The sequence below is a fragment of the Engraulis encrasicolus genome, chromosome 20 (assembly GCF_034702125.1).
Source record: "Engraulis encrasicolus isolate BLACKSEA-1 chromosome 20, IST_EnEncr_1.0, whole genome shotgun sequence".
Lineage (NCBI taxonomy): Eukaryota > Metazoa > Chordata > Actinopteri > Clupeiformes > Engraulidae > Engraulis > Engraulis encrasicolus.
Genome location: NC_085876.1, coordinates 18,169,203 through 18,184,013, shown reverse-complemented (window position 1 = coordinate 18,184,013; position 14,811 = coordinate 18,169,203). Strand labels below are relative to the sequence as shown.

General features: G+C 44.8%; 1 protein-coding gene across 1 annotated transcript in view; it reads right to left on the bottom strand.

The window, feature by feature from the left end:
- Nucleotides 1–14,811, bottom strand: part of LOC134436371 (collagen alpha-1(XIV) chain-like) — a 160,939-nt gene that overhangs the window by 110,502 nt on the left and 35,626 nt on the right. Inside the window, exons 6-10 of the mRNA XM_063185539.1 lie at nucleotides 6,591–6,740; nucleotides 5,495–5,614; nucleotides 2,407–2,571; nucleotides 1,263–1,433; nucleotides 512–666 (exon numbers count right to left, since the gene is read on the bottom strand). Of these exons, the coding sequence (XP_063041609.1) occupies nucleotides 512–666; nucleotides 1,263–1,433; nucleotides 2,407–2,571; nucleotides 5,495–5,614; nucleotides 6,591–6,740 (761 nt within the window). The remainder of the gene's footprint in view (nucleotides 1–511; nucleotides 667–1,262; nucleotides 1,434–2,406; nucleotides 2,572–5,494; nucleotides 5,615–6,590; nucleotides 6,741–14,811) is intronic.

The following is a 14,811-nucleotide window of genomic DNA, read 5'->3' as shown; positions in this document are numbered from 1 at the left end:
TGTTAATAGTTAACCAATGCAAACAGATCTGAAGCCCCACTGACCCCCTCCCACTCCCCCCAACACTAAATACTGTACATAATGCAATGGACACACACACACACACACACACACACACACACACACACACACACACACACACACACACACACACACCTGTGACAAACCTGTGACAAAGAGACAGACACACAGGCACAGACACAGGCACACACACAAACACACACACAAACGCACACACACACACACACACACACACACACACACACACACACACACACACACACACACCTGTGTACAAAGAGACAAAGACACACAATAGGCACACACACAAACACACACACAGGCACACACACAGACACACACACACACACACACACACACACACACACACACACACACACACACACACACACACACACACACACACACACACACACACACACACACACACACACCTGTGTACAAAGAGACAAAGACACACAAGTACTACTGTAGAGTGCATCTCTCCCACCTCTTCTGGCTTCTCTCCCTTGGCTGGGTAGTAGACCACGCGGTACTTCTCCACGGCTCCGGTGGCGTGCGTCCAGGTGACCCGGAAACTCCTGGCCGTCACCTCAGAGGTCACAAGGTCACGCGGAGGGGAAGGAACGTCCGGCACCACTTCCTCTATTTCTTAAACGAATTACAACACACCGCACTCACGATTAAAAAAGGTAAAAAAAACGAAAACTATGATAGAAGAATGTCTGCACACTTAAATTACGCGGGGGGAAGGAACGTCCGGCACCACTTCCTCTACTACTTAGTAAACGAAATTCAGTACACCACACTTATGATTAAAAGGTGGCGCCAAACAAAAACGAAAACTACGAAAGAAAAATGTCTTATGAACACTTAAATCCTTTTTTTCCTTTTTAGTAGCCAAGCTTTCGGTCTATGACCTTCCTCAGGGCTCAGAACTCACACAGAAATCACAGCTGCAACCACATGAAAAAAGTTTTCATTTGCTTAGCCACTAAAACCAGTAACTAACTGTATGTGCTACTGTTTGTCTTTTTTTCGCGCATGCAAAAATAACTTAAGTTGTGATAGACCACCGCTCATCTGTTTAAAAGGTGCAGGATGCAGTTGAAATTTCTGTATAAAAAGGAGACAATCTGCCTGATGAAGGTGTAAGGACCGAAGGCTTGCAAGTCAAGTAAAGCTTCTTTGCGCATGCAAAAATGAAAAATAATTAAAAAAATTCCAAAAGGGGTACCAACCGATGGTGGGGTTTATGGCCTTGTTGAGCTGCTCCACGCGGTCGCAGATGACGCGGGTGAGGCCCTCCACGATGCTGTTCATGTCACTGAAGTCGGCCACGTTGTACACGTGCGTCTCCTGAGGAGGGGACGCGATGGCCTTCAGCTCGTTCTCGTCCGCGTTCTTCACACCTGGGGGGGGAGGCAGCCATGGCGTACATAATGGTCAAGGAGATGGGTTTTTCCAATCACAGGGTTGCAGGTTCAAATCCCACCCTTCCACTCCCTCCCTACACCTCTTCCACATTCAAGGCTGAAGTGCCCTTGAGCATGGCACCTAACCCCATACTGCTCCAGGGGACTGTAACCAATACCCTGCAAATATCTGTAAGTCACTTTTTATAAAAGCGTCAGCTAAGTGTAATGTAATGTAATATCTTTAGCACTACATCATAACAACAGTGATCAAGAGTCAACACTTTTTATTGGCTGTTTATTTTCATACAAGTCATATTTACACTTGGTCATATTTATACTTGGACTATTAGGAAATATTCTGACGTTGTATATGGGTTGTATGTAATGTATGTATGCAGTACAGTATGTCTGTATATAGGCCTGCGTCCTGTGTTTTTGTTTTGTTTTGGGGTTTTTTGTCAGTTGTGCAATAGTCTTGTGATGTGATGTTATGTGTATGTCCTCTCTTACAGTAAAGGGACACTGTGTGAGATTTTTAGTTCTGTATTTCCAGAATTCATGCTGCCCATTCACTAATGTTACCTTTTTCATAAATACTTACCACCACCATCAAATTCTAAGTATTCACTATGACTGAAAAAATTGCACTTTTCATACATGAAAAGGGGGATCTTCTCCATGGTCCGCCATTTTGAATTTCCAAAAATAGCCATTTGTAGCTGCAAAAAGGACTATACTTGAACCATACTAGAAAATATTTGTTTAATACTTAGTAAACTTTCATGTAAAGATCAAATTTGGCAATAGGCAGCCCGATTTCAAAAAGCAGCATTGTTGCAGTACCTTTTTTGACCATTTCCTGCACAGTGTCCCTTTAAGCGAGTGTTGCTCTGGGACGCAAAAAGAATTTCAGTGAAAACTGACAATAAAGTCTAATCGTATCGTATCGTATTATACCGTTTCTTACCGATGGCGAAGAGCTCTATTCCAGCGTCTTTGAGGCTCTGCGCTGGAGGCTGCACGTCGTCTTGTGATTTGCCGTCGGTGATCAGGATGCCGATCCTGGGGATCCCCGTACGGGCGCCCGCCTCCGTCTTGAAGCTGTTCTCCAAGATGTACGTCAGGGCCAGTCCTGTGTGAGTGAAGCCATTGCATTACAAACACATTCACTAGTTTGCCCTTGAGTGCTTGGTGTACAATATGCGTGAGTGGCATGCTGGCTGGCCTCGGTCCTGGGATGTTTAAAGCGGAGATCATGCGGGATGAGATCCGCTTCCACCCCACATTGTATAGGAGTGTAGCTGGGTGCTCTAGTGAATGGAGGGGTAGGGGGAGGTGGTGGGACAATCCGGAAAGCCTTCACGCAAGACAGGTGAAAGGGAAAGGAGGGGTTTAAATATCTGCGAAGGCGGGAGCAAGTAATGACGGTTGTCAATCACTCGCGGGCTTCCTCCCGAACCATGTTTATGTATAACAACATTTATTACCAGGGTTCTAAATTAACTTTTTTTCCATCACCAGCCAAAATGTCTATTAGATGTTAATCTTACTAGCCAAACATACACTCACTAATGGGTCAAAGTGGCTAGTAAGTTGGTCTTTTCTACCACCCAAACATTTCATCAGCATTTGGCCGGTTGGTGGCTGGTGTTACTTTAGAGCCCCAATTATTACAAACTACAATTGTTTTTAAATTATTTCCCAGTGGTAAATTACTGAACATAACTTTTATCTGCTTAATTTTTGACGGTGTTGTCTTGCAGCTTTTTGTGGTGCTGTAACCTCCCTGTCTCTGAGACAAATTTCTCCCTGGTGGAGACTGATAAAGAAGCCTCAACCTAAACCTACATTACACCGCATATTTTGCAAAATATAGTCACCCCGTGAAGACCCGGCGTGGTTGAAACAGATCCTATGCCCCAGTTTAAAAGAAAGAAAGGAGTTTACTTTAATTATAATTACTACTTCTTGTCTCTATGCAAGATTTGCATTTGCGAAAAATTAACTTTAGCGATCAGAAAAAAACTGTACTGACAGAAGTCTGTAAACTAATAAAATGACACTGAACTTCAAAAATGTAAACAAATGGGCACTGGGCAGAAAATCCAAATAAACTGTAACCTACACTTTTCCTCAAGCGGACCTGAACTAATCCTTTGGCTGCAGTGAAAGGCCATTCGCTGAACAAACAATAAAGAGATTTGATACAGGTAATCAATGCATGATATTAGCTTGTAAGCATAGTCCCTGCTGGCTTAGTCACAGAGACATTGTGGTCATAGCTTCACCGTTGACATTTAAAGGGAAGCTCAACAAATAGCCCAATTTCGAGCATGTTAGTTCAAATGCACTGAATGCATATTGACTGTGCCTCTCAATTCCCCCCGCCTGCGGGTCTGTTTGCATTCAGTAATCTTAATTACCAACCTGCAGCAATCTATGTATCGACTTAAGGGGAAAGGGGAGGAAATCGTGGGGGATTGCTAAGACCAAAACAAATGCGGAGGCAAAATTGTTGTCCACCAGAAACTACATCTGTAAATGTCTCGTCCAGCTATCGACTGCACTGTGTTCATTACACACAGCTCTGGCCGAAGGCCAGGAGGCGTGTTAGTGTGTGTGTATGTGTGTGTGTGTGTGTGTGTGTGTGTGTGTGTGTGTGTGTGTGTGTGTGTGTGTGTGTGTGTGTGTGTGTGTGTGTGTGTGTGTGTGTGTGTGTGTGTGTGTGTGTGTGTGTTTGTGCGTGTGCGTGCGAGCGTGTGTGCGTGTGCGTGTGCATGTGCATGTGTATGTGTGCGAGTGTGCGCGCATGTGTGTGTGTGTATGTGTGTGTTTGTGTGTGTGTGCATGTGTGTGTGTGTGCATGTACATGTGTGCGAGTGTGCAGGCGTGTGTGTGTGTGTGTGTGTGTGTGTGTGTGTGTGTGTGTGTGTGTGTGTGTGTGTGTGTGTGTGTGTGTGTGTGTGTGTGCGTGTGTGTGTGTGTGTGTGTGTGTGTGTGTGTGTGTGTGTGTGTGTATGTGTGTGTGTGTGTGTTTGTTGGGCGGGCCCACAGATATCGCATCTAGCCCATTTACACAGCAGTAAAGCACACAAAACAAGAGCAAAGCAGGCAAGGTGAGAGTTGGGTTGGGGGGCCGGGGGAGAAGGAGCAGAGATGAGGAGAGGTGGGGGGAGGAGGAGCAGCGGCGAGGAGAGGGAGGAGGAGGAGCACAGGTGAGGTGGGGGAGAAGGAGGTGAGGTGAGGTGGGGGAGAAGGAGCAGAGGTGAGGTGAGGTGGGGGAGGAGGAGCAGAGATGAGGTGAGGTGGGGGGAGAAGGAGCAGAGGTGAGGTGAGGTGGGGGGAGAAGGAGCAGAGGTGAGGAGAGGTGGGGGAGGAGCAGAGGTGAGGTGAGGTGGGGGGAGAAGGAGCAGAGGTGAGGAGAGGAGGAGCAGAGATGAGGAGAGGGAGAAGGAGCAGAGGTGAGGTGCGGGAGAAGGAGCAGAGATGAGGAGAGGTGGGGGAGGAGGAGCAGAGATGAGGAGAGGGAGGAGGAGCAGAGGTGAGGAGAGGGAGGAGGAGCAGAGGTGAGGAGAGGTGAGGGAGGAGGAGCACAGGTGAGGAGAGGTGAGGAGAGGAGGAGCAGAGATGAGGTGGGGGAGAAGGAGCAGAGGTGAGATGGGGGAGGAGGAGCAGAGGTGAGGAGAGGTGAGGGGGAGAAGGAGCAGAGTGAGGTGAGGTAGGGGAGGAGGAGCACAGGTGAGGTGAGGTGTAGGGAGAAGGAGCAGAGATGAGGAGAGGTGGGGGGAGAAGGAGCAGAAATGAGGTAGGGGAGGAGCATAGGTGAGGTGAGGTGAGGTGGAGGAGGAGGAGAGGAGAATAGAGGTGGGGGAGAAGGAGCAGAGGTGAGGTGGGGGAGGAGGAGCAGAGATGAGGTGGGGGAGGAGGAGCAGAGATGAGGTGGGGGAGGAGGAGCAGGGGTAAGGAGAGGTGGGGGGAGAAGGAGCAGCGGTGAGGTGAGGTGGGGGGAGCATAGGTGAGGAGAGGTTGGGGGGGCAGTGTTTTTTTTTCAGTACCAGTAAGTGTGTTGCCTCCTTTGTATGGCAGGTTCTTCACAGCATCAATCAAAGACTCTTTGGACGTGTGGGCATTCAAATGCCACTCAATACGCGGGTCACCGCTGTACTGTGCCAGACCTGAAAATATGATGGAAAAAATACCATGATGAAAAACTACCCCTAAAAACCTTTACAACCACCTTATAAATAATGAACTAATTATTAACAAATCATTCACAAATGTTTGTAAATGAGTAAGAAATACTATGTTAACACAGCAGACACAGCACAGTCGCATCGGTCCTGGAAGTTTGTCCTCCAAAGACCAGAAGGCTTGAAACCACTGCATATAGAAGTATTCGCAGGCAAACTCATTGAGTAGAAGCCTATTCCCACTCCACTGTGCAGTTGTAGTTTGGTTCTTACTCATTTACAAAGATTTGTAAATATTTTGTTTACGATCTGTTCATTAATAAATGTTAATAAAGTGTTTATAACATTGTTTAGGAGTAGTTACTCTAAAGTGTTACTTACCAACATAGCTAAATGAAATGTGTTCACATTCAGCGCCAGTGATTACAGTTGAACTCTCACAGACATGAATGGAAAGGGATGATGTGTGCAGAGCAAAATTGAACTATTTTTAAAATGATTGCTTCTTTTTCTAGTGTGGGTCTTAGGAATTATTGATTGGCATACCAGTGTTTATACTGATGCCTAACAGAAACTGAGCAGCTAAAGAAGTAAACAAGATTGAGATATATAAACCTTCAATAAATCAAAGAAGACCATTTTTTGTGGGGTTTTTTTTGGCTTATTTTTGGATTACACTTGAGATACATCATTAGCACCTGGGCACTGACAGTGCACAGGAACTTTACTGTATGTTCTGAAGGTTCTGGTGAGCAGGTGAAGAAATAAACAAAACTGAGATTCTCATTACCAGTGATGGACAACCTGAATTCCTTATACAATCCAAGGTATACAATCCAGTGCCACATATTCCAAATTACCTTATTTTACCTGTCCATTTCATGCAGGTGATTTGCAATATATGGCATTGGATTGTAAGTTACTAATGAATCCAAGTTGCCCATCACTGCTCATGGCTCACCAATTCTGGTCTTGTCTGCGCCAACGTTGAAAGCGCTGACCAGGTTCTCCAGGAAGGCTCTGACCAGGCGGAAGTTGATGCGGCCGATACTCCAGGAGCCATCCACCAGGATCACGATGTCGGCAGTAGCCGGGATCTTACAAGTGAACACTGCAATTACAAAAAAAGACGAACACTTTCAGGAATTGGAAGATGTTTAAAAAAAATGGAAAAAAGGCACACAACATACTCTGACCACTCTGCAATTCACAAACTGAGTAACTTAAAACTGGAATATAATTCTATATTACATAAAAAGTGGAATATTCATTATTCAGAAATAAACAGAAGTATTACCAACAAGGGGAAAGGACAGGATGGTTTCTTCAAAACAACAATACACACAATTACTTTATAACAGGAATCCAATAAAAATATAAACAACAGCATGAAAAACAGAGGTGTATGAAAACTAGACCCTACTCACTGACACAAGTCACCCATGAAATTCAACAATCAAACAGAAATTTGCAACTTTTGATGTGCAGTAAGGGTCCAAAAAATTATACAGTGTACCATATATCATGTTTCATCTTCAATGGCCAACTCGGGTCATGCCTTCAAAGGTCTGAAAATCAACCAGATCACTAACAGGAACTTTTACGAACTCTGCGTGTTTAAAAGCTTTCTATAAATCTCCAGACCTTCACTTAAGAATTAGAAGGCCATAGGCAACAGCAGTATGTGTCAATATTTCAGAGTTAACGTACAGGAACAGTATATAAACATAGATTGAGTTTTTACAACACTGTGGAGAGTAAAATCACTCCACAGTGGAGTCAAAAGTCAGGGTAGAGGTACAGCTCTTAATATTTACAGAATATTGAGTAGAATTAACTTTTTGTTAAAGGTACACTGTGTAAGATTTGTTGTTGTTTACTTTCAGAATTCATGCTACCCATTCACTAATATTACCTTTTTTTCATGAATACTTACCACCATCATCAAGTTCTAAGTATTCATTATGACTGGGAAAATTGCACTTTTCATACATAAAAAGGGGATCTTCTCCATGTTCCGGCATTGAATTTCCAGAAATAGACATTTTCAGCTGCAAAAATGACTGTATTTGGACCATACTAGAAAATATTAGTTTATTACTTAGTAAACTTTCATGAAAAGATCAAATTTGACAATAGGCAACCCAGTTTCAAAGAGCAGCATAGTTGCAGTACCTTTTTTGACCTTTTCCTGCACAGTGTACCTTTAACGTACAGGTACAGTGTATAGACCTACATTGAGTATTTACAGCACTGTGGAGAGCGAAATCACTCCATAGTGGAGTCAACAGTCAGGGTAGAGGTACAGCTCTTAATATTTACAGAATATTGAGTAGAATTAACTTTTTTTTTAACATTATGTTACTAACTAGAATTTACACTGACCAAAGACTAAAATGAACACTATTTTTGAATGCAACAAAATGTCATCTGTACAGAGTCAATTTAAGCTATTTAGTTATATTGAGGCAGGGGTGGGGAACCTATGTCTCGAGGGCCGTTTGCGGCCCTTGAGGCCGTTTTATCCCCAAGGTATAATTTTATTGTTATTCAGCTTCACATGAAATATGACATATTTTGTAAAGGAATCTTAGAAAATGCATTTGCAATACAATTAAGTTATACTCAGAGAACCTAGAGAAAGTGGTGTTTGTTTAAAAGGTGGCTGCCTTCAATATAGGCCTAAAGTGAAGGGGGAAATCCTGGTTTGTGTTCATAGTACGGCCCTCTGAGGACTTTTACGGCCCTCGGATGAATTTGAAGTGGCCCTTCGAATGAAAAATGTTCCCCACCCCCTGAGTTATATTAACACTGGTATTTTTACTGTGTATGCAAATCCTGAATGAGGACCAATGGTTTCAGATCAGACTCTAAAAGCTACTGGCATGATCTGAATGGCATCTTTATTACCAAAGATTTAACCACCCTTATATCTGCCTTATATCTCCAAAGTACTGTTGCCTCAAATGCTACGTCTCTTTGACCTAAAACTTTCTTGACATAAATCTGACATGAGCAGGATTGTTAATCCACACTGAGTTAGACATGTTGCACCTTGAGCGATGTATGTCAAATATATTATTCTGCCATCCCAGGGAGGGAAGGGCGTAATTCTGAAACCCTAATAATACTTAAATCAGGCTTAGCCTTGTGCAATGGCTCTCTAACAAACGGTTCGTGCCAAAAGCTGTCATTTAACCCCTGTGAGGCTTGTCAAACATCCGATATTACCATGTTAAGGAGAAAAACATTAATGTGCATTTCACACACGCACGCACGCATGCACACACACACACACGCAGGCACGCACACACACATTCACACGTACACACACAGACACACACACACACACACACACACACACACACACACACACACACACACACACACACACACACATTCACACGTACACACACACACACAGACACACACACACACACAAAATTCCCAGTCCATGCCTAACTTGACAGGGCGGGGACGGGGGATATATTGTCATTCCAAGCACACACTTGCTCCTTAAGTCCTGGGTGACTGGGGAGAGAAGAAGAAAAAGAAGAAGAAAAAGAGAAGAAGACAGTTCGATGCATTTAGTGCAAATCAACATGTGGCTCGATCCGCGGCCCGTGGAGTCCTCTGTGGGTTGGGGTGATCTGATTGGCTGCCTTTGTCACAGGCCCCTCTGGCAATCTGGCAGTAAATTGCTGCAACCCCGATAGCATTCAATGACAGAAAGAATGTTTTTTTTCCTTTCTCTGTCTTGCTCTCTCTTGCTCTCCTCTTATCCTCCCGTTCCTTCACGTCCTTCACGTCCTCCTTCTCCTCCACCACCTCCTTCGCCTCATCTTCATCCACCTCCTCCTTCTGGCGGATTCACAGAATCGACCGCTACACAAAAAAAGAAGAAGAGGAGGAGGTGGAGGAGGAAGACGTGTGTGCTGGGCTGGGAGAAAAATGCAAATCTTCAATGCCGAAAAAAAATCGCCGTTCGTTCTGAGCTCCCTGGGGAAATAAGCAAAAACATGAAGAAACGTGGTGAGCTGATTGTGCACAAACACGCACGCATACACACACACACACACACACACACACACACACACACACACACACACACACACACACACACACACACACACACACACACACACACACAAACACACACACACAACCACAAAGGCATCAGTTTAGTCATCAGCAAAACTTGTCTTGCAGCTGAGGGGAAGCAACTGACTGAGACTCCAAGTCCTAGCTCTCTCTCTCTCTCTCCCTCCCTCTCTGTCTGTCTCTCTCTCTCTTTTCCTCCGGCCTGCCAGGCATGCATAAACTTAGCATACATTAGATGGATATACTTATTTTTTTCCTTTGTTGCTTTCTAGTATCTAGATCTGATTATCCTGAATTCCCACGGCACTGTGCTGACTAAAGTTGAGCAGATTACTTTGAAAAAGGAAAATGGCTGTTGTAGCGAGCGACTGGACTGGAGAGCATCTCAGAGACTCTCGAATGTAATGTAATGTATTGTAATGCAGTGGACAACAACAAAAGACTGTGTGTACTGCAGCACAGGTGTGGAGGCATGCAGTGAGTGGGCATGAAAGCAGTCCAGTAGGATGGAAAGTTAACCCACTAAAGCACAGCCTTATACATTTGTTGTTACCAGAGTGGCAATTACTGAGTCGTAGTGCATTACTAAACGCCCTATGTTATGCCATAGTAGAGTAGTACTACTGGTAATTAACCTTTCAATGACTATTGCAGCGTGCCACTGGTGGTGCACCGTGCATTATGGGGGCTACAGCAACACTAACTGCACGTGTACACCAGAAAGGACCAAAGTGATGTAGCAGAGGTCAATGAAGGCGTTTTGCCATTAAGCCTTGTTCACACACGTCGCTGCTAGTTACCTGCTTAGCGAATGAAGTCAATAGAATGTCAATGTGTTCCAGCAAGACGAGGAGGCGCGTAGGCGAGTAGTGTACAAGCGATGCAATGTGGGCAGATCCTGAGTTGAAAATATTTTAACTTTGAGCGAGGCGAGTAAGCGAGTAACCAATTGGAATGCAGAGTTCGGTACTTCTCGCCTGTGCATTGGCAGTTAAAGCCGCGGGAACGTTTAGCGAACGTTCCACGAGAGAGTGGCTAGTAGGCGAGCGAGCAAGAAGCTAGTAACTATCAGCATTGTGTGCGAAGGTAGCTTTACTTCACTGTATTTGCTCTGTGCGTGATATTGACATGTTTGATTTAGTTTAATCACAGCACGGCTCTGGCTTGTCAGCCTCGGACATTCAAGAAAAGGAAGATTTAAATTGGATTTCGGCAAACTAATTTTGCTCTGGTCGCTCATTTTGCTTCGCCCCCAGAAAAGTGGCAACTGTATGAAAACTCTGAAATTATCGTACATCATGTGTAGCATTGATCCTACAGAGGGCAGAATTATGGTACAAATGTGGTAATTATAGTACAGCTGGCAGCACTGCTTCTGGTGGGTTGATGAGTTTGAATGAAGGTTTTGTAGAGGCCGATGAAAGAAGAGTGGATAGTTAGTATCAGATCACGTCCGTGTTAAACAGAACACAAACTGAAAGATCCATATAAAGCACCAAGATCAAAAAATGTAATAAGGTTCAAAAAGTGCAAAACAAAACATGCCCACAGTAAATGTACATAGTGTGTGCACTGCCTCCTCTTCATGCTACGACACGTCGGAAATTCTGAGAGGGAGCTCGCTGGTGTTTTCCCCTTAGTCATTAGACTTGGCACAGACAGCAGGATCTCTCTCTCTCTCTCCCTCTCTCTCTCTCTCTCTCTCTCTCTCTCTCTCTCTCTCTCTCTCTCTCTCTCTCTCTCTCTCACACACACACACACACACACACACACACACACACACACACACACACACACACACACACACACACACACACACACACACACACATACACATACATCTTAGGGTGCAGCACAGCCAGCAGTCAAGGGTGCAGCACAGAATGATCAGGAAGTGCGCTGAACACCTTGTAGCCTACTGCTCTACACTGGGCGCATTACGTTTTCAATGAATAAACTCAAATTTCAAAAATAAATGGAAAAGGAAAGCACTCATCAGTTTTCTTCTTTTTTTTTTAAACAAACCAAATAAAAATTTAAAAATAAAATAAAATTGATGAGTGCTTCTTTATTCATTTATTTTTTTCAGCATCAGCAGAAGCAGCCGCCAGAGCTCTAACCCCTGGGCCGTTTCAAGGTATTTGGGTTCCCTAGGCAAAGAGGTTTGGCTGGGCCCAGGACAAAGTTAAGAGTGCAGCCAGCCGCAGCAGTAGACAGAGCCCTACCGCTGGGGCCGTTTCAAGGAATTTGGGGGCCCTAAGTACAGAGAGACTTAGTGCCACACATTACATTACATTTTCACTTAGCTGACGCTTTCATTTATTCAAAGCGACTTGTAACTATTATTTATTTTCAGGGTATTGGTTACAGTCCCTGGAGCATTGTGGGGTGAGGTGCCTTGCTCAAGGCCACTTAAGCCATGGATGGAGATGTAGGGAGAGGTCAGGGGGGATTCCAATCGGCAACCCCTAGATTGAAAGACCAACTCTCTAACCACTAGGCCAAGGCTGCCTTGTGAACATTGCATTGCATTACATTGTGTCATTCACACTTGTGTACATTCTAACTTATCTGTGTGCTGTGTTTTTCTTCTCTTCAAACTACTGGGGTGGTTGGGGGTGGCCCTTGGTAATTGCCTAGTTTGCTTGTCTGGCTGTGACAGGCCTGTCTAGCCCTCTATGCGACTATGCAGATCTATTCCCCCCACATGTCCCTGCAGAGTCCTTGGCTCACACAGTACGCTGTAACCAGTGTTGCCAGATGTGTCTGATCAAATCCTGCCCAAAAGGTGCTCAAAACCCGGCAAGAGGCGCTAAATTCCGCCCAATTTCAACAAACTGCATTGATTTCTATGTGCATGAAACTGCAGAAAAAAACGCCAAATGGACGATTTTTCCTGTTTTTACCCACAGACGCCCATCCCAAGTAGCCCAATTAGGTGGGTAACTGCCCAATCTGGCAACACTGCCTGTAACACCACAGAAGCAGCACGAAAAAAAGCAAACAAGGGGAAGAAAAAAACTTGTGGCTATACATACATACAGTACATAAAAATAAATTATGAGTGTTGACACACAGACACACACCCACGCACGGCACGCACAGGGAGTACAGAGGCCAAGCCAAGAGGTAAAGGGTAATTTGAGGGGAAGCGTGTAACAAAATGAAAGTGAATGGAGTTTACCCTGTCTGGTTTTTACAGTTCACGCGCCGGCGGCAGACAGAACAGGACAGAGGGGCCCCTCCGTGTGCATGCATCAAATTGGAGGAGCAGTCAACAGTGTCTTCTAATATCAGGGGCCCCTCCCCTCCACTCACTGCCTGTCAAACACCCCCGGGCTATGCTAAGGAGATCGCTCTCTCTCTCTCTCTCTCTCTCTCTCTCTCTCTCTCTCTCTCTCTCTCTCTCTCTCTCTCTCTCTCTCTCTCTCTCTCTCTCTCTCTCTCTCTCTCCTGACAGCACAGAACTACGTATGCCAGGAGGGCATCCAGCCTAGGGGGCATTGGGAGTTCAAGGGGGATCAAAGGGGCGAGAGGTGAAAGGTCGGCCGGTGGGTGGGCGTAGCCAATGGGGGGAGAGTGGAGAGAGTCAATCTGTCCCGCTCCAGTTTAGGAGGAAGATTTGTAACCAGGTAAAGACTGACAGACACCTGTGTTCTGTTGGAGTGTGTGACAGGCAGGGCTGCTGACAGCTTTGGCCGGCCCCAGGACAAGTGTAGTCTACGTAGAACGCGGGTATATGGAGTATATCCACTTCTAAATTTCAGGGATTTCAGTATACCCACTTAAAATTGATTGATCCATTGTTTTGAATAGCACAAATATACAGTATTCCCACTTCAAAAAATGCTCAAATATACAGTATACCCACTTCAAAAAAGTAGACTACACCACTGCCCTGCACCTGAGGCAATGAAATGCAATCCAATGCAATGCAATGAAAACTCATATTCTGGGGTCTCCCCTCTCCCTGGGCCCAGGACAGTTGACCCCTTTGCCCCACCCCTGTCGAGTCGACTACCCTGGTGACAGAGTTCGCCCGGATCAGGATTCTCTGAAGCAAAATTACTGTGACTAATTTCAGGAAACGGATGATGGTCTGCCTTGAAGAACAAGTGTGGAAGTTGTTATGTACAGTTGTGGCCAGGTTACACTCCCACTGCGTTCTCTTTTTCCATTCAGAAATCAATTTACCGGTACAAAGACTTGTGGACAGACTGCAAGGTTTTCCCTACCTATATACTATGACTAACACAAATGCCAACCTTCCTACAAAAGGTAATGGATCTTCTCAGCGTTTGTTCCCCATTTTAAGTTAATAAGTAGTCAACTGCCTGCTTTAATGAGATCTTCCAAAGATGTGCACAGCAGTCTGATGTATACAGTATGTGCTGTTTGTGTACATTAAATAATATATACTTGGCTAAAGTCAGCTCAGGCTGGCGGTGACAGCGGTGTAAAGCATCTCCTGCATAAACATCTCCTGCATCAGCATCTAATGTAGCTCAGAAGCCACTTTCTTCAATCTGCTTCAGTGAGCCGATATTATTATACACTCACAGACTGCAGAATATACAGTTTTCCCGGGCAGATATTGTAAATACATACTCACACACATCATACATCCAACACCTCACGACTAGACATATCCTCGGTGACCCAGAGTCACACAAACACCTCTCCACACATGCATACCCGCAATAACACATTCATTTCTCTTTCTCTCTTTCCCTGCCCCATCTCTCTCTTTCCCTCTCTACTGTATTTTTCTCTCACACACACATGCATGCACACACACACACACTATACACACACACTCAAATAAAAGAATACTTCCAAACAAACCTTGTATACAATAGAAAATCATACATACAGATAAAAAATAATGTCCACCCTTCCCCTAGCCTGATTATCATCGACGTTCAAATCTCTTCGAGACTTGGTCTGACCAAGAGCATAACAATTAACATTTCCCAAACGACATGGTTGACCCGCCTCCCTTGGTTTGCTTATGGTTGTTTGCTTACCGACAAAGTGGGAGGAGTTCCCGTATTTTCGGGAACTCAGAAAGTACTTGCATT